Source organism: Solenopsis invicta, chromosome 6 (genome assembly GCF_016802725.1).
Source record: "Solenopsis invicta isolate M01_SB chromosome 6, UNIL_Sinv_3.0, whole genome shotgun sequence".
NCBI classification, from domain to species: domain Eukaryota; kingdom Metazoa; phylum Arthropoda; class Insecta; order Hymenoptera; family Formicidae; genus Solenopsis; species Solenopsis invicta.
Genome location: NC_052669.1, coordinates 4,677,102 through 4,698,154, shown reverse-complemented (window position 1 = coordinate 4,698,154; position 21,053 = coordinate 4,677,102). Strand labels below are relative to the sequence as shown.

Genomic DNA, 21,053 nt, shown 5'->3' with positions numbered 1-21,053 from the left:
AGCGTTTTAAAAAATTTATTTTATATCGTTACCGTAAGAGTACTGATGTTATTTATCTACGTATGATTTTAAATTAATATGTCTTTATTTTTAAGCAAATATCTTATTTTTCTAGTTACGTCTAACCACATTTTTAATTTTATAAAAAAGTAGACACAAAATTTTAATGTCATCTAAATTTTAATATTACATTTTGTTATAAATATATTTTACTTGATTTTTATGGCAATTTTATAATTATTCATCTAATTATTATAACTCCTAAACAATATTTAAATTTGTACCCCGTGCACTCACTAACGTTCGGCTGAGAGACGCGACCGCTTAAGTGTTAAACTGTACATTTAAGAAAATATATACTTGTACATTTGTGATCAATAATTATGACGTTAAAATGATTAAAATTTTTGAAAAATGAAAAAAGGCAGCATGTTTCTATTGAAAACATTTCGTTGATTGTTGATAGAATATTTCAAAAAATATTCGGAGTTAGATCACAGTGTCGTAAAGTTATCACTACATGTGAAACAAATTACTGATAACTGCTACTAATAATGATACAAAATATTTTACGCGTAAAAACTAAGTACTTGTGTTATACAGAGAACCATATTAAAATATTAATAATTTGTTAATTCTAGATCTACAATAAAAGATTCTTATTATTATTATGTAATAATTCTTTTAAAAAATATATTTTTTTTAACATAAAAAATCATGTCTAGTACTACAGATGCAAGAATTTTGGGACACCTTGTATATATAAATTATATGAAAGATATTTTTGCGTCTATGGAAATATTGGATGCTGTGTTTTTAGTTTATTACAAAAAAAATAAACACTGACAAGTTAAGTGCAGATTACAGCCTTGTCAATATATTAAAATTGTAAGCAAACCGGGCACTGTATGTTACTGTTGGAGACTTTGTCTCTCTTCAATTTTTATCTGTCACATAATTTGCTGCTTATCAGTGCTATTAGTCTCTTTTCAATTTATTCTCTGAAATTATAAGTAAAATAGGCGCAATTATGTTACTCTGAATATTTTGTTCATCTTCGATTTTGTAACATACTTTGCTGCTTATCGATATAATTAGTCTTCAATTTCTGCATTTTTCATTACGCTATCTATTTTACTTTGGTGCTGTATTTAACATATTTTAAATATCTTCCACATCCTATTGAGTCTACTACGAGTTTGAAAGTTTTCTAGAATAAATTGTAAATTGCGTTGCACAGATTTTGCTTGATTTCTGTTGTGAATCTGTTAACAAGTTATGTCAGAAAGCTTTGCAGGGTTTTTAGTGACAAAGTGTCACATCATATCAAGCAGTCATATCATATTAGCAGATTTTATATTTCTGATGATAAGTTGCCAATATCATTAGATATAACAAATTTTGTGTCAAATTTGTAATCTTTCTACTGACAAAATTTGCAAGCATTTAGTGAAATTTAATTTGTAAAATGTAGCTGGCTAGATATATGTATTACTATGACAACTTTATCATTAATCTATATCGTCGGTATAGATTAATTTGTGACTAGCTTGCAAACAATTGTACAAGTGATGCAGTTAGTAACAGGTTCTAATAACTATATAACTTCCTATCTATATAACTTCCTGTTATTCTCGTCTAACTTTTTTTCTAGATTTTTAATTATTGATTTATAATAGCACGTGACGTTTTTAACAAGAAAAGATATACGCGATAATATAATTTTATATAAAAAAATTATCGTATCATGATTGATTAACTTGTGATATCGGTGATATTAGAAGTAATCTCGAGACAGTAGAGCAAAATAAATTCAACAATTTCTCATTCGATTAAGAACTGCAGTTTGCGCGACATATTCATTTAGAAACGTGCTGTGAAAATTAGATACATCAATTTTCCGCTATAGAATTGTGACTAATTCTCTATATCAAAATTATTTTGTTTAAACGTGATCAAAATATTAGGAAAAGCAAAGCAAAACGCAGTATTATTGCAAATAAACAATCAACTTTTGCTCATTTGTATAAATAGAGTTACGGACGCTTATAACGTTGTAAAATAAAATATAAAGCCATGAAAAAACGTTAATATTAGTTATAAAAGCCATAAAAACGTTAATAAGGTAAGTGCAATAATTTTTTAATAATTGAAATTCTTCAATTTTTGTAAGCATGTACCACGGTAATATAAGTTTATTTACAAGAAATTTTGAAAGCGTTGAAATCTTACGAACAACATTTTCCATTTAATTTAATAACGTATAGATGAATGTGATGTAATATGCAGCGTAATTAGTCAATTGTCAACTAAATAAAAAAGTTACCTACATATATGCACATTCACACATATCATATCTTTTCATTCAATTTAAAATTCAAGAAAGTACAATCGTCTTTCAGATGAAGATCTTGCGGAAGCATTTATTACTTTGTACCCTAATCACATTACTCAGTGGGAACGTAGCAGATAAGTCTCTCTTTCACGATGGTAATTCTACTTGCATTTTATACTTAAGGATCAATTCTGTAACATTAACGGTGTCGCAATGATATTGTTGCGCAAGTTTATCGTATCATGTAATAACTGCACAACAATACCATACACATTGTTAAGGTTACAGAATAAGAATTTTAGTATATAAATTTATCTTTCAAAAGTTATTTATGAAAAAGAGTTGAAATATATAACGCCTTAAAAACTAGAAAACTATATATTTTTACATTTTATATGAACAAAAAGCGCGTTTGCTTTAATATTTTTGCCTGACAAAAAAAACTTTCTTATTTTTATAAAATTATATGTATAGAAATGTATATTATTAAATTTAATATCGCCAGTAATAAAAAATTTTAGATATCTATAACATTTACCATAAAAATCTGTACGTATATATCTTCAAATTGATGCAATCAGATTATTGATTATTTTATATAAAATTATATATGCGTAGCCAATTTTGCATACTTTTAAATAAATTTTTTTATGTATACAACTAGACAAATTATCTTTTCCAGATATACTTATGCAAAATGGAGCTGTCTCACCAAATGACGACTCCATCGATTACAGATTACCAACAAATGTTAAACCCACTTTGTATGAGATCATGTTGGTTCCTTACTTAAAAGAGGGCAATTTTACGGGCATCGAAAAAATTGAAGTTACTGTAATGAAAGAAACCGACACTATTACGTTACACGTGGGGAATATCGAAATCGAATCAGTAACTGTTGTAAAGTTACCAAATAAAGAATTTATTAATGGCACTTTAAATGAAAAGGATTCAATTACTGAAAAATACAATATTAAAGTCCCTGACATCCTCATACAGGGAACGCAGCTAGTAATTAGCTTTACGTACAAAGGTATCTTGTCCGATAACATGATCGGATTTTATAGAAGTTCTTACATCGAACAAGGAGAGATCAAGTAAGTGTTAAATTGATATTCAATCTATTTTAAGGAAATAAAAGAAATAAACAAAAACTACGTTTTATAAATATTATCATCTTCAGTAAATATCACAATAACTCCTAATATAAATTTCTGCTTTTTTAAACCATAGATGGCTAGCTGCGACACAGTTTCATGCGACACACGCGAGACATGCCTTCCCATGCTTCGATGAACCATCTTTTAAGGCAAAATTCAAAATCAGTATAGCAAGAGACGAGGATTTTGGAACTCTCAGTAATATGCCGTTGGAAAGTTCTGAACAGCTGTAAGTGTAAAAAAATGTACAATTGTGCTGTCTCCCTTGAATAAGCTTTTCCTTTTTAATGTACTTATGATACACTTATACATTTGTTTTTAAGGAAACTGGGAAGCAAGATTTGGGACGTTTACGGACAAAGCTTGGAAATGTCCACCTACTTAGTGGCCTTTGTCGTTTCACAATTCAAATTTCTTAAAAACAGTACTCCTAGTTTAGACTTTAAAGCATGGTCTAAACCATCCACTTACAAACAGGCTGATTACGCTTTGACAACCGGCGTAAAAATTCTCCAACATTTTGCAACAAAATTCGAATCCGAATATCAACTTCCTAAAATGGATATGGTAGCCGTACCTGACTTCGCAGCCGGCGCCATGGAAAATTGGGGATTGGTGACATATCGCGAAAGTCGAATGCTGTATGACGAGAAAGAATCATCGGCGGCAGCGCAGCAGAGTGTGGCTTCCGTGGTTGCTCACGAGCTTTCGCACATGTGGTTTGGGAATTTGGTGACGCCAGAATGGTGGAGTTACATGTGGCTTAGCGAAGGGTTCGCCACATACTTTCAATACTTCGGTACTGCGCAGGTAAGAGCATTATAGACTATTTAGGATTTTTATATAACCGTCATTAAAAATAACTAAAATACAGGATTGAAAAGTAACGTGTTATTTGTAATATCGCAATGTTTATTGTTACTTTGTTCAATAATGAATTTTTTTTGTTTTACCGGTAACGTCGTTATACTTTTACCGTAACAAATTTATCGCAATTTTACTTTACTTTTTATTACTTTATGAACGTACATACATGTGGACAAATTAATGCAATTAATTAAAATCACTAGATTTTGTTCTTTGATTGAACTGGCTAAATAACGACGTAGACAATTGGATGTCACTCTACAAAAAATCACCAACATTTTGTGAAAAGTTAATCAAAAAAAAAAAAAACGAATCGTTATTTTTTAAGTAATAACGGATTACTTTTTAAAATTAGTAACGAGTAACGATAACGAATTCTTTTTAGTAAAAATGAATGATAACGTATTATTATAAGTAATGTTTTTAACTCTGATAAAATATACTTTTTGAAAAATGTAGATTTAAATATTAAGTCGAAGTAATGTTTACAATTTTTATTTTGTGTAATTAACGTAAATGTACACTGTATGAATATACTTAAAAATGAATAATTGAATCTCCTTGATGTCCATAATAATATAGTTACAAAATGCAAAAATAATTTAATAAAAAAAAATTTTTAATATCCTTTACAATTTTATAAAAATTTAATTATTAAATGTTTTTGTATTTAAATACTTTTATTTTTCTATAGATCGAATCATCATGGGACATGGATAAACAATTCGTAGTAGAGCAACATCAAACTGCATTAATTGCGGACGGTCTTGAAACTTCTCTTCCGATGAGTCGAGAGGTTAAAAATAAAGAGCAAATTGCAGGAGCAGGAGATACTATTACTTATAACAAAGGCGCTAGTATTATTCGTATGATGAGCCACTTACTAGGAGATAAAATTTTCGAAGAATCATTAAAACTTTATCTAAAAAACAAGTAAATATTAAAATTATTTGTATTTAATTTTTTAACAATTAATTAATTTGTTATCCATTTAAGTATTCAATTTTAAGATGTAATAATTTTCAAAAATAATATAATTCATAAAATCAAATAACTTCTAAAAACAAATAATACAACAATACAAAATTTTTAAAAATCTTCAATTAATTTTTTCTGATATCTGAATGTATCATTTTAATTAAATATACAAATCTTTAATATTACCTTTATATTAAAATAATATCGTAACATATGTATTAATTTAATTACCCTAAAAACTGATTTATTGCTACTTGATTATTCATTACATTATTATATTATTAATTATTAATTATTAATAAATACTTTTAATTATTAATATTTTTGTACAAAATTTATATTTTTTTCTCAACGCAATTAAGAAAAATTATTTTATAAACATAACATGTTTTCTAGCAAAGACGAAGGATTGGGCAATCCGGATAAATTATGGAATGCAGTACAGGAAGCAAACAAAGATTCAGTATTAAAAGAGTTGAATATAAAAAAAATAATGGAATCTTGGACTAAAAAAGCCGGATACCCCGTTGTATCAATCGCCGTTAATAATGATGGTACAATGAATGTTACTCAAGAACGTTTTCTTCTGAGAAACTTGGAAGAAACTCCTCAGGATATCACTTGGTCTATTCCGCTCACGTACGGACAAAAAAAATCAGACCTCGATAATGTGATTTTTAAATACTTACTAGAAACCAACGAAGTCACAATAAATCAAAAAGTTAACATAGAGCAGTGGATCATATTTAATGTTCGTTCATCAGGTGAGTACCGAACAGTGTCTTTAACTCTTTAGTTGAAAAAATAACTTTCAGAATTACGTGTAAACAGTAATATATCTAAATACGTTATTTTATAAGTAATTATCACATATGTTAATTTGTAACTAATTATTGTAACTAATTAATGTGATAAATTATATTTAAAATAAAATATTATTGTTAAAAATATAAAACACAAACTTTTAGAATTAATGTCACAAATTCTACGATAACTTAAATAAATATTTATAAAAAATATAAATAAAACAATCTAAAACTGTTAAAAAATAATTTGGGTATTTTTATTACAGGTTTTTATCGAGTAAATTATGATCTCCCCGGATGGCAGAAAATTTTGAGTGTGTTAAAAGAGGGCAACATAACTGATATTAATGTATTAAATAGAGCTAGCATTATAGATGATCTGTTAAATCTGGGTAGAGCAGGGTATCTAAATTACGATATAATTTTGGACGGATTGCTTTATCTTAAAAGAGAAAGGGATTATTTACCCTTTAAAGCAGCATTTAATGGTTTGGAATATCTAAATAGGCGATTTTCGGGACATGCGGAGCACACCTTATTTAAGGTTTATTTTTTTTAATTATATATATAGGTTACAAAATTTATACTCAAATTTATAATCAAAAATAGACGTAATCATAATTACACAAAAAGCTACTAAACTATCCACATTATCTCTCATGTAAATTTTTTTAGTCTTAAAACTTTACATTTAACAGCTTCTTTTTATATAAAATTACTTATTTCAAATATTTATTTGAGGAATTATAATTTCCAGATATGTATATAAATTCAAATATAAAGACATAACATATTCATTATATATGTATAATTTTATAATATTATTTATTTTATATTTCCAGACGTATGTCTTGTCTCTTCTCGGTAATGTAAACAGCCAATTAGGATATGAGGAGCCAACTACTGAAGATAATAGATTAAACACTCTATTACGACGAGAGATGAATAACTGGCTCTGTAATTTCAATGATGAGGAATGTATAAATATTTTCAAAACTAAATTTGATGTGTGGAGAAAAGATAAGAAAAAGAGGTAAGAATTATATTAAAGATCAATATATTTAAGTGGTCTCTAATATCTTTATGATATATGTGTAAGCGTTTTGCGATTATCTATCCTACAAAAAATTGAAAAATCCTGATTTTTATATAATTTTAAGAAAAATTATATACATATTTAAATAAATTTATAACGTATCTAACGTTAGATTGTTTAATATTCGACAGAATCAACCCGAACGAAAGGCCCATAGCCTATTGCACAGCCATAAGACATGGAACAACTGAAGACTGGAATGATTTATGGAAGGAGTACTCTGAATCCATTTATGTAGCCGATCAAGCGATGATTCTAAACGCTTTGGGATGCAGTAACGATACTAATATCATAGAAAAGTAAGACTTATTTTAAAATGTGATAAAATTTTATTACTTTTTAAAATGCTGAAGTGTTTTTGTTCAAAATAACAAAATAAAAACACAACACATTTTAAATAATAAACTAGGAGTGATTAAATATTTCCTAATTGGTTGTACATAATTCAAAGCAAAATATGTACATTAATTAAAAATACCTAAATTAATTTATTTGAAATAAGAAGTTCAGGTTTTTAACAATGTATGGTAGTTATTTTGTTTCATACGATTGTAGCTATAATACAAAAAGAGAAAACTAGTGGTACGATGTAATTATTATACTATACATAATATTATTTTCAAAAAGTAATTATCATTATTTTCAGATATCTGAAAGCTGCTATTAGTAGTTATATAGACGGTGGAATTCGTAAACAGGATAGTACAAGTGTCTTCGCCGCCGTTTATAACTCTGGTCTGTATGGCGCTGAATTTGTCCTTGATTTTGTTGACAAATATCACAAAGAAATGGAGGAATAGTAAGTTATCTTCATAATCTACAGTATTCGTGCCATACATCAATATTAATTTGCAAAGTAAAAAGTTAAAATATAACATTCAAACCATTTATAAATAAATAAATAAGTGCAGGATATTAATAATGTACTGATATACAGTAATATTCATTATTCGTAAAATGTATTTCAATGTAAAATATATTTTATTTCTTCAAATTCTTTTGCGCTATACGAAATATTGTTGATCTAAAACAAGAGGGTGTACATGAGAAAAATCAAAGATCTCTACTTTGATCTATAAGTATGCGGTCTTTCTTTTTAGCTACGGAGGCCAGGCTACAATAGCTACAATCCTCGATGGAGCATCGCAGCACCTCTCTACTATCGAATCAGTAAATAAATTCAAAAAACTCATAGAAGACCACAAAGCAGATTTTAAGTCGATCCAAGAATCTCTGGACTATTCTTTAAAGGTCGCTCAATATGAATTGAATTGGTATACCAAATTTTCGACATCTATAATTCAGTGGCTAAAGGAACGTGAAAAGCTCACATATCGCCTACCTTTGAATATAATTCCTGAAAGTTACAATATTTCCCTTACACCTTATTTGTGCGGAGATTTTCATTTCGACGGAAAGGTGGCGATTAAAGCCAAAGTTAAGGAACCGACAAGTCAGATCATTTTGCACTCATCGAATATTGAATATAAAGATGAACATAAGCTGAAAGTGGTTAAAAAAGTAGGATGCATTCAGGAAGAAGTGACGATCCTAAAAAAAGAGGTCCTAAAGCAATTTGACTTCTTTGTGATATATCTCAAAGAAGAATTATCCGTTGGAACAAATTTGATCATCGAAATCGAATACACGGGTAGCTTGAATACGCCAGATCTTCGTGGCTTCTACAGGAGCTCTTACATGGACGAGAAAGGACAACAAAAGTAATGTTGAACATTATTATTATATTCACTCAATTCATAAAAAGTTAGCATTAAATATTTTTTTGAATATTCTTTCTGTTTTAAAGAACTTGCGCTTTAATAAAAATGCTGAGAAAAATTATATTTTTAAGAGCTAATATATTTACTATCGTTATTACAATTTATTTCACAACGGTACTTTAACAACAATTTTATATTCAATTTAAAATAACCAATTTTATTAAAAATTAGATAAAAAAATTATATAGAGTGTATTAAAAAAATGTTTTTTGTTCTTATTCTTTTTATTTTTTACACATTAAACACATAAAAATTAAATATGAAATGTTCGATATACAAGATGGCTCGCAGCCTCACATTTGGAACCCGTTGGTGCCAGAAAAATGTTCCCGTGTTTCGATGAACCAGCATTAAAAGCGGTCTTCACTATTCAAGTCAATGTGCCAACAGATTACGGAAGATACGAAGTTATCAGTAATATGGAATGGAAGTCGATCAAGAAAAGGTACGTCAAAAAGTTGTTACACCATCCCAATTCAAATATATTAAGAAAAATTTAATTGAATGCTCTCTTTTACAATTTTTTAAATCATTTTAAATATTTGACTTGGGTATTATATTATTATTCCTTCTTATTTTCAATAAAAAAATAAATAAAAAATATTCCATGATACAAAAATGTGCTTCAAAGATGTAGTTTTAAATATCATAAATATAAATGTTTAAAAAATATTACATACAATATTAATAATGGAGCACATTATACGCGCATCTGTCATTATGAGAATAAAATTATATTATAAATCAAAACACAGAAATTAAAGTCACTCTTAATAAATTTTTGCAGCGATGATCGAAGATATGTATCATACACCTTCTTTGTATCAGAACCGATGTCGACATATCTAGTATCAGTTATTGTTTCTGACTTCAAGTCTGAATCTATAAAAATAAATGGAACTGAATTAGCCGTATATGCACGTCCCAATACTTTCAATCAATCTGATTACGCTCTAGACATAATGTATCCATTGGTGAAATTTTTCGAGACAGTATACAAACAGGAGTATCAGCTCTCAAAACTCTTTATGGTTGCGCTGCCCGATTTCTCATCAAAAGCAATGGAGAATTGGGGTCTTTTAACATATAGAGAAACAAATATGTTATACGATGAGAAGCACTCGTCAATCATAAATAAACAGAACATCAGAAATGTAATTGCTCACGAAATCTCCCATCAATGGTTCGGAAATTTGGTCAGTCCTGAATGGTGGAAGTATTTATGGTTGAAAGAGGGATTTGCTAGATACTTTGAATATCACGCTCCCGCTCGTGTAAGTAATTAAAACATTTCGCCAATTTAATATCAATTTGTAATGTGAAATTGGAATCTTTGATACATTATAAAAACATTTTTCCACAAAAGACTTTTTAAAAAAGTTTAAATTTAGAAAAAAAATTTTTTAGATTATAAACAGAAATTACATTCTTCTCTGTGTATCTTTATACATTTCAATGCAATAATGAATCAAATATTCAAATAAGAATTCTACTACTTCATCTAAACAATCTAAAGATTTCTTTAAACAATAAAATTATTATTTATTTTGTAGGTATTTGACGACAAAACGATAGAATCGCAATTTGTGGTGGACCAAGTACATTCCGCTTTTGGTGTAGATAGTTCCAAATCTACACATCCCATGACTTACGATGTAACAACCCCTTGTGAAATTCAAAGTATATTCGATACAATTAATTATGCTAAGGCTGGTAGCATATTAAGAATGGTCCAAAAAACATATGGAACCGATGTGTTTGATACTGCATTAAGTGACTATCTTGATAAACGGTATGTAAAACTAATGTTTTTTTATAGAATGTAAATATTCTTTTTATTAATTTAACAATTAAAAGATTGTTAATTTTAATTATATAATAATTGTAAAATGTTTACTAGATTAATTAATTAAATATAAAAATAAATATATTAGGAAATTTTAAAGATTACAAAATGTAATACATATATATTTTTAATTATTTGAATAATTACACTAATTGTTAAATTATAAATTTATTTATTACAATATTTTAAAAAAACTTTAAATTAATTGAAAATAAGTGTTATGGTAATTGATTTTATGAAAGAGACAAATAAATTCTAGTAAGTACAGGATAAAAAAAGAATAAAAGTTATGGCTTCATTTAATAATACAACAAAATACTATTTTAATCTTTAAGATACATAATAATTTAAAATTTTATTTTGTAAACGGATATTTCCGTCAAGAAGAAGAAATCATTTTTTGATGAATTACTTAGGAAATATAGCATTGCTACGCCAGAACACTTGTATGAATCACTTCAACAAAAATTAAATGAAAGTGGACTGAGAGACGACATCAAGGCCATCTTAGACACATGGACAACTAAACCTGGCTATCCTGTTGTTAGTGTTAATGTTTCAAAAGATTCTATATATTTAAAACAAAAACGTTTCTTCCTCAAAGATCATGAGAATAATTCTGATCAAACTATCTGGCACATTCCAATCACATGGGCATCAATTCAAAATAGTTCGAATTACTTTGACACCACACCGAAATTATGGTTGACAAAAAATGAGACAATAATAAACAACCCATCAGATTCACTTTTAATATTTAACACACAGCAATCAGGTAATTAAGCAAAGTAAATTAAGAAACCCAAGCGTAAAAATCTGAATAAATGATAAATATATTATCCAAAATTTCAATACTAAACCATTTTCAATACACACATCTGCATTAGTAGATGAGAGATGTGCTATCTATTTGAGATTTTTGCATATATATATACACATACACATTTGTTTTCAGGTTATTATCGTGTAAATTATAACAAAGAATATTGGATGAAGCTGATAGATTATCTTAAAAAACAAGATATTCAATTAATTCACGAAATCAATCGCGCGGCGTTAATTGATGATCTTATGAATCTTGGAAGAGCAGACTACATCGATTACAACATTGTTATAACTGCTACAATGTATTTGGCAAAAGAAGATAATTATTTCCCCTGGCGTGCATTCTTTAATAATCTAGATTATTTGAATAAGCGTTTTACGGGACGCGATATTGAAGGTTTATATAAAGTACGTATATTACAATTGCATAAATACATGTATCATAATTAATACACTTTATATAAATTAAAATATCTAACTTTCCTTATAAATTGTTAGTTTATTTCTAAAGTATGTTGATGAAATTGTTATAGATTTTTTGTACACAATTATTTCAAAATTTTATATTTATTAAATAATATATCCCTTTTAAATTTTTTTTTCTTTCTGTTTGAACAAAGTTATTCATAAAGACTGTGTTATACTTTGTTAACATATTTTTTAAATCAAATTCTACTGTAAGCTTTTTAATCATTATTTAATTTTGTTAGATTTATTTTTATAAGAAATTTTGGAAGTAACATTTTACAGAAAGAAATTAACATGTATGATTTTTTCAGAAATGGTTAACATCGTTAATAGGACAACTTTACGCACGGATAGGCTTTGAAGATCACGAGAATGACGACAATCTGACCAAGATATTAAGAATGCACACTCGCAAATGGGCCTGTAAATTAAATATAGCAAATTGTACATTTAATGCTGAAAAATATTTCCGAGAGAAACATTCAGGAACGTAAGTCCAATAACAACTTAAAATATGTTTATTTCATTGCTCTGCACGAAGCTTCTAAAACTGATTATATAGTATGCAATCTTCATAATTGTGTAAAAAGAAACAAAGGTATAGATAAAAATAGATTATATCAAGAAACACAGACAATATCAATCAAATTTCAATTATTAATTCTCTTATAGAATTATACCACCAAATTACCGCGACGCAGTCTATTGTACAATCATGAGAATGGATAAGACAAATAATAGTTACGAGTATCTTTGGTCTGAATACATACAGAGCAACGTGGACACAGATAAACTCGTAATTCTTAATTCATTGGCTTGTTCAGAAAAGAAAGATATTTTAGAACAGTAAGTATACATAATGTTTTTTTCGTCGTCTTTGTATCAAATCAAACTGTAAAAAAAAGTAATTAAAAGGCATTCATAAATTTTATTAACTGATTATTTAATAAAATGTGAATAATAATATAATGTCATTAGTTTTAAAGAATTGCGTAATTAAACAAATTACATTAAACTCATCTATCTCTTGTATTTAATAAAGATTAATATGGGATGCGATCAAAGAGAATTCAGAAATACGATACCAAGATAGTGCAAAAGTAATCTCGAATATTTACGATGCAAGTTTAATTGGCGTTGAAGTTGTCATGAAAATGATTGAAACGCATTACGATCGTATATTGCGTCGACAGTGAGTAAATAACATTGTATAATAATAAAAATCATAATAACGCAATATAATAGAACAATTTTCGATTACAGCTTTAATGATTATACAAGAATTGCCAGTATAGTTAGCGCATTGGCAAGCAGATTATCTACTTATGATCTCTATAATCAGGTAATCTTTATTATCATGTCATAAATTTTAACAATATTTGATCTAATCATAATCTCAAGAAAAATATTTATATCGAATTTTTAAAGAAACGCATAAATAACAATATGATTACATAATTTTTATACATGATACATATTTTATTAAATATTAAATTTAAAAAACAATTTAATAATTTAAAATATTTACGATAATAAAATAATCAAAATTTACTTTTTATCAACATATTTTTTGTTAAACCGTCAACTCTTTAAACTCATCAAAATATACAATTTTTTTGCAATAACTTCAATAGTTTATTTAGATATTTTATATGTATAAATGACCAATTGCAAGCTGCTATTTAAAATTTTTGATAGCTAATTAATAAATATTTGATTAATAAAATTTATTTTTAATTCGTAGTATAAAAGATTACTCAATCGATTGGTTCAGAAAGAACCGGAATTTATGAAATCAGTGGAATCTTATTTGACAACGGCGGAATATGAGTTCGATTGGTATGAAAGAAAAATGCCAATAATTTTTGCAGCATTGGACAGTCTGTTTTCAAGCAGTACGTACCGTTTGCCGAAAACGCTTGTTCCAAAACTGTACAATGTATATCTCACACCTCACATGAACGAAGGCGTCTTCGAAGGAAAAGTGGAAATACACATGACAGTTAGAGAAAATACTACATTAATAGCTTTCAATTCTCATAAACTCGATATCTTAAATATCAAAATCTTGAGAAATGGTGCAGCAATGCAAGTGCAGAGTTTCACGACACATGTTCCGCAACAACTAAAAATATATTTACCCAACTATGTATATAAGTATGACAAGATAATAGCGGAAATTCATTTTATTGGAATTTTAAATGATAATATGACTGGATTCTATCGTAGTTCGTATTTTGATAGTAATGGAGTACAACAGTAAGTACATCCATTGTAACATCCATTATAATATGCAATAAGAAATAACCAATACATAATACTTTCATATAATGTATTTAAAAAAAATCAAAGCAATTTTGTATTCTTACTTTTCAGTTTTCTGATTAGCTCTCATTAATTACGACTTGACATAAATGTTAATGCACAAATATTAATATTTAATTAATTTCAACAGTTTCTAATATTTAAATTGTTTATTCTTTTATAGTTGGCTTGCTGCAACACATTTTGAACCCACCTATGCAAGACAAGCTTTCCCCTGCTTCGATGAACCAGCATTTAAATCGAAGTTCACTATTAACATTCAGAGGCCCAACCATTATAACTCGCTGAGTAATATGCCACGCAAAACAACAGTTAAAAATCCTGAGTAAATAAACAAAAAAATATTTAATAAACTTGGATATACTATGCACTATACGTAGTACAAAAAGTACATAAGTCAGCAACTTTATTTTATTTTAATTACTTGTTATTTAGGAATGATAAATACACATGGGACATGTTCTACACTAGTAATGTCGCTATGTCGACATATCTTGTAGCGTTCGTTGTCTCCGAATTTCAATCTGTTGATGATCCTAAAAACGCAACTCTCAACGTATGGGGTAGACCAGAAGTCGCGGCATATGGCAAATATGCTCAAAATATTGGCAGGGAAGTTGTTAAGAAGTTGCAGGATATTACTGCCCTCGATTATCCTTTACTTAAACTGGACTTGGCGGGAATCCCAGATTTTTCCATGGGCGCGATGGAGAATTGGGGCCTTACTACTTTCCGGTAATATTATAATTTTTCTTAAACGATTGTTGGAATACACATATGTTATTTATTTACTTATAATTTACGTATAAATAATTTGATTGTTTTATCAGTGAATATGGACTTTTCTATGATGAGAAAGAAGCTACATCCACGTATGAAAAATACCTAATCACCGTAATAGCGCACGAACTTACTCACATGTGGTTCGGAAATCTCGTTACTTGCGACTGGTGGGATTATATTTGGCTCAACGAAGGTTTCGCACAATATTTTCAATGGTTTATATCAGATCTGGTAAATAATAAATATTTATATGAAAAATAAGTTATATTTTTCATCATAAATAAAACTTCAAAATATAATGAATCTAATTTATATATTTTTTTAAATCAATTTTTCGCAAGATTCAAATCTTTAATTTTTTAAAATTTCTCAAAAGTTTAAAACATTTTTTCAAATAATACAAAGAATACAGATATTATTACAAATAAAAAAATGTAATAACTTCTATTTGCTCTTCTTAGATACAACCAGAATACAAATTCATAGATCAATTTGTGGTATACGAACTACATCCTGCTCTGTCAAAAGATGCTTCAATTTCAACACATCCTATGACAAATCCAGTTAGAACACCGGAAGAAATAGCAAATATATTTGACTATGTCACCTATGGAAAATGTATGCATAATATCATATAAAATAATAATACCAAGATATGTAATGCACGATACTTAACATCTCCGTTCAAGAAAATTTTTATTTGAAATATTGTTCACACTTTCTATTAAATTTTATCTACTGTAATATAAGATTTTACAACTAAGAAGTATAAAATGTAGCGTGTGAGCAAAATACAAAATTGCTGTTATTATAAAATTTATTATTATAAACTTTTCATTGTTCCAAAACAAATTTTATTACAATGACATTTTATTGTATAATTACAAAATACTTTAATACTAAATCAAGTGCATAACTCATTTATTCATATTCTAAGTTTAATACTTTGCTAAGCACTTTGATATTTAATGTTAAAATATTTAAACGCATTTCAGCCGCCAGTGTTTTACGAATGATGTTCAACGTATTCGATCGAGAAACTTGTTTATTGGCACTCCGTGATTATTTACGAAAACGAATGTACCTTACGGCACGTCCTACGGATTTATGGGAAAGTTTCGAATCGTTCGCATCGATACCAGTTGGCAATAAAACCACAAGTGTCGAGGAAGTCATGAATACTTGGACGAATCAATCGGGATATCCCGTTGTCAATGCTACATTAACTGATAACATATTAACGCTAACTCAGGTAACATCCTGTAGCTCTATTATGTTGCTCTTTCGGCATTTTCTCACGATTTTCTAAAATTCTCTAACTCAATTTAATGTGTTATATTATAGGAACGGTTCCTAATAAATAAAACTACTACTTACGATGAGTTTTATTGGATACCAATTGATATATTCGTTCCATCTAACTCGTTTTCTGATGTATCTTTAGAACACAAAGTATGGCTAGGACCAGAACCTCAGAGAGTATATATTAATTCTACTGACAATTGGTTCATCGTGAATTACAAACAAACAGGCTTCTATCGTGTTAATTACGACTTCTCCTCATGGAAAGCATTAATCAACAAGCTAAATAATGGATTCGAAGATATCAACGTTTTGAACCGTGCTCAAATTTTAGATGATCTCTTTAATTTGGCACGCGCTAATTACGTAGAGTACGAATTATTGCTGAACGCAACAATTTATCTGAGACAAGAGACAAATCATTTACCCTGGAGAGCATTCTTCAATGGCCTATCCTACATCTACGAAAGATTTGACCGTCTAAATTTCCAAGACTATTTAATAGAATACATTTTGAATTTATCAGCTAACATGTATAACAAAGTAGGATTCGATGACCGCTATGATGACAATCATTTAGATAAGTTGAATCGGGAAATGATTCTCCAATGGGCTTGTAAATTAAATAAAACGGAATGCTTCTACAAATCTGTAGACCTATTTGCAGCTTGGCGTAAAAATAGTTCTGAGCGGTAAGATTCCAACAAATTTTATTAAAATTAGTAATTATTCAAAAAGGACTGAAAACTAGGTTCATAGATTAAATCGTTTAGGACATTTGTTCTTTAATCCTAAATATCTGACATACTTTTCCACGTTTTTATCGATTATTTCAGTCTATACAAAAATCAGAATATTGCATTTTAAATTTTATAAAATATACATATAAGTTTTAAGCTAAACGCATGTTGAAAATAAAAATGTTAAAATTATCTTTGAAAGTTGTGATGTGATAAAAAAATTCTAAAATAAATTTTAGAGTTATAAACTTATATTAGATTTTAAATGTTATATGGAAACTTTAATAAATCCGGTAGAAAATTAAATTCATCAGCGTGCATCTATTGGCTTGATTACAAAATTTATAATTTGTTTTGTTATAAAATTAAAAATTTCTATCAAAGATTTTCTTATTTAGAATTCCACCTAATGCACGATCAGCTGTTTACTGCACTGCAATAAGAGAAGGAAGCACGGATGATTGGAATTTCTTATGGAATCAGTATTTAAAGGTGAACTTTGCATCAGAGAAAAAGATTATTACAACTGCACTCGGGTGCTCAACAAATGACACAGTGCTCCGAAAGTAAGTTACTAACAATAATTTGAAGCAATTATTAAGTTAACTGTAATTAACTAAATACAATTAACTTAAAGTTACTAACAATAAATTAGAAAAGAAAACCTAAAAGTATATTAGTATTATGTTTCTAGTTTGTTTAATTTATAATTAAAGTACATTCATAGAAATAGTTTAGAAAAGTTAATTTAATTCTAATACTTTTATACAATAGCAGCTGATAAAATAATCAACTAAAAAATTAACTACATAATTAGTTTGATTTTTTTAACTGCCATCAGTAAACATTATTCATATTGTGGAATTTGCTAAAATTATAGCGTAATCTCTCTGATTACTTGAATGCGTACGCGGGCGATTTTATAATCACTCTGTGGATTCATTTGTTTAATTGCTTAAACAGTTATTTAGAAAAAGCTATCAAACAGTATAATCCTGCCAATGTCACCATTCGCCGACAAGATATTTCAGCAGTGTTTACTTCCGTATATAGCGCAAGTCCGCTAGGAGTAAATGTTTTCCTTCAGTTTTTAATAACAAATACCGAAGCGTTATATCAATAGTAAGTATCGTTACAGTGCTGTTTGTGACAATCATAGTAGTAAAATTCTTACGTTTATACGTTTTTATTTCAGTTTCGAACGATGGAACGAAGTCGCCGATTTATTTGTTGATGTGGCATCGCATATAGCGCACGAAGATCACTACAATGATGTATGATTATTCTAAATTCTTATTTAAAAAATTGAAAGTAACGAAACAAAAAAAATTTAAACTTTTAAAAAGCAAAATTTGATTAAGGATTTTTTTTTAATACTTTTATACTATACATTATAATTGAAATGCTTATTACTATTACAATTTTTAAATTTTATGTAGCATTATATTTATCTACTATTATTACATAATATTCTTATTTCATCATATAAAAATGCAAGATAATCATATATTAAATAATATCGCGTTAGAATAATAGCCGATTAAGTAACAATATTCTTTTCCTTTTTTTAGTTGGTATACTTCGTTCAACACAATATAAACCTGTACCCTCCAATCATGAGACAGAAATTACTTTCCGCTATCACTATTGCGGAAAACAATTTACTATGGTACAAAAATAACGGCTACAGAATTGGGCAATGGGTAGCAAATGAAATGCAAAAGAAGACAGTTCTACAAAATCACTGAATTATTCTACAACTATCATTACTTTAATACCTATACTTTTCTAGTTATTACTAAAAATCTAGATTGAACGGAAGATAATAATAAATTATTATTTTCTTAACTTTTTATTGTAAAAAATAAAATAAAAATATTCTTAGTCCACTTTCCTTTTTAATAATTTATGTCTTTTAACTAAAAACAGTAAAGTTATATTTTATTTATATAATATATTGACGTATTTATTACAAAGAATTATATCTTTAATTGAATTTTATAATTAAAGAAGCAAATGTAAATTATTATAAAATAAAGTAATATAATGATATAAAAAAATTCTTTTAATACTGTATTATAACCTAATTTATTTTTACTTTCGATTTAGGAAATTGGATTAAACACTTAAACAATATTTAAAGAATTATTTTATAAGATGTTAATATTTGCTATAAAATAGACAATGTTAAATTATTTTAAACTTATAATAATTAAAATAAATAGCTATTGATTTAATATAACTAGGCATAATAATATAAATAAAAAATCTATAATCAAATCAAAAAAATGTGTGTACATCTCATTTATATTATATTATAAATAGATAAGAAAGAAACATAAATAAATTTTATGCGTGCTCTGATAAAGTTATAATCTAAGAATATATTTTTATATATATTATCTTTATAAATATTATCAAAATATTACATAATAATTCTATTGTGTAATAATTGTATATTATGAGTATTAATATTATTACAGATAATATTTAAAATCAGATATTGCAAGTTATTAAAATAAAAAAAAGATAAATATCAGAGAAAATTATGTACTTAAAAAATATTGTTTGGAGTTAAAAACATAAAAACAGTTTTTACGTTTTATTTTAATTTTAAGTTTATTTTATGTTTTTTTTTTTTAGAATTGCATAAAATACGGTTACAATAAATTCTATTGATTTTATAGGTATATGTATTTATATAATTGTATAATATATATGTATATTTATTTATATTTTATATATATTATATACATAAACATAATTTTCAAAACTGTTACTTTTATGAATAATGTTTATCTTAATAATATATACTTGGCTAATTAGATTAATTGCAGTTCTATTTTTTGAGCGGGTAGTTTTTTATTTAACAATGCGTAAGCTTTTAAATATGTTTTATGTACTTCATGTATGTTTTACTTTTTGTAGCTTTATTTATGAGTTAGATTAGACAAGAACAATTTCTTCTAAGATAAGTAGAATCAGGGACAGTAGACAGGCAAGATAAGCACAAATTAGCAAAAAATAAATCTATAACACGGCCGTATTTAACTTTGTAGATACAGAATTGAGAAGTGGACTTTGCATTGTAATTAAGAGCGTCTGCCAGCGATAATTTCGAATTTTCCCTAGTTTCTTTTTACTCGATACATTTTTACGAGCTGTCTAGCGTCTTGGAGCAATAATCCGCGATCTCTTATTATGTTCATCCAAAGTACGAGGTTTGACGTGATATAATTGTATACAGTGAGACAAATGCAAATATTAAACTGCATTTATATATATTTACACAAATATATTTTTTAAATTATATGATAAAAAAATCAAATTGCCAATTCTTAAAAAATGGATTGAAGGTATCGTTGATTAATACCTCAAATATCGTTGTCAGTAATGTATGCCGCAACGTTTGATTGATAAAGTGTACAATAATAATTTAAATATAGCTCGGAAGAACTCGGAGGATCAATGAAAGAGTCATGACCGATCTGATACAAATAAAATAAACTTTTTGCAATTATTATGCTTACAATTTTCAACCAGGTAGTAATTTCGAAAAAAAGAAAGACATCCAGAGCATGAATTCCAAGTAAACAAGAATAATATCTCCTTTAAAAAAATATTAACAAGTACCATCCAAATTTCTACAACCGCCTACTCATCCTATCTATGAATGCGATCCATTGTCGTACGCAAAATTGTCTCAGTCCAGACAATCAGTGTCCACGTTTCTTTCCGTTT

The 21,053-nt window shown here is 27.5% G+C and overlaps 1 protein-coding gene across 1 annotated transcript; it reads left to right on the top strand.

Annotated features, from left to right (window-relative positions):
• Nucleotides 1–1,739: 1,739 nt before the first annotated feature.
• Nucleotides 1,740–19,201, top strand: LOC105193936. Its single transcript, XM_039450692.1, has 32 exons — nucleotides 1,740–2,125; nucleotides 2,403–2,490; nucleotides 3,018–3,432; nucleotides 3,569–3,724; nucleotides 3,819–4,305; nucleotides 5,057–5,295; nucleotides 5,737–6,104; nucleotides 6,413–6,690; nucleotides 6,989–7,179; nucleotides 7,374–7,541; nucleotides 7,889–8,041; nucleotides 8,343–8,963; nucleotides 9,304–9,468; nucleotides 9,811–10,297; nucleotides 10,577–10,815; nucleotides 11,286–11,644; nucleotides 11,825–12,102; nucleotides 12,474–12,652; nucleotides 12,835–13,008; nucleotides 13,205–13,354; nucleotides 13,426–13,504; nucleotides 13,907–14,421; nucleotides 14,651–14,812; nucleotides 14,923–15,222; nucleotides 15,318–15,501; nucleotides 15,732–15,888; nucleotides 16,266–16,522; nucleotides 16,615–17,264; nucleotides 17,711–17,878; nucleotides 18,276–18,434; nucleotides 18,508–18,586; nucleotides 18,884–19,201. Exons 2-32 carry the CDS (start codon nucleotides 2,403–2,405, stop codon nucleotides 19,058–19,060), a joined length of 8,082 nt encoding a protein of 2,693 aa, XP_039306626.1. The 5' UTR covers nucleotides 1,740–2,125; the 3' UTR covers nucleotides 19,061–19,201.
• Nucleotides 19,202–21,053: the final 1,852 nt, after the last annotated feature.

Coding starts and splice junctions, on each gene's coding strand:
- LOC105193936 (XM_039450692.1), top strand. CDS start 2,403: ATGAAGATCTTGCGGAAGCATTTATTACTTTGTACCCTAATCACATTA. Junction 6,691..6,988: donor CGGAGCACACCTTATTTAAG/GTTTATTTTTTT, acceptor TTATATTTCCAG/ACGTATGTCTTGTCTCTTCT. Junction 10,298..10,576: donor AATATCACGCTCCCGCTCGT/GTAAGTAATTAA, acceptor TTTATTTTGTAG/GTATTTGACGACAAAACGAT.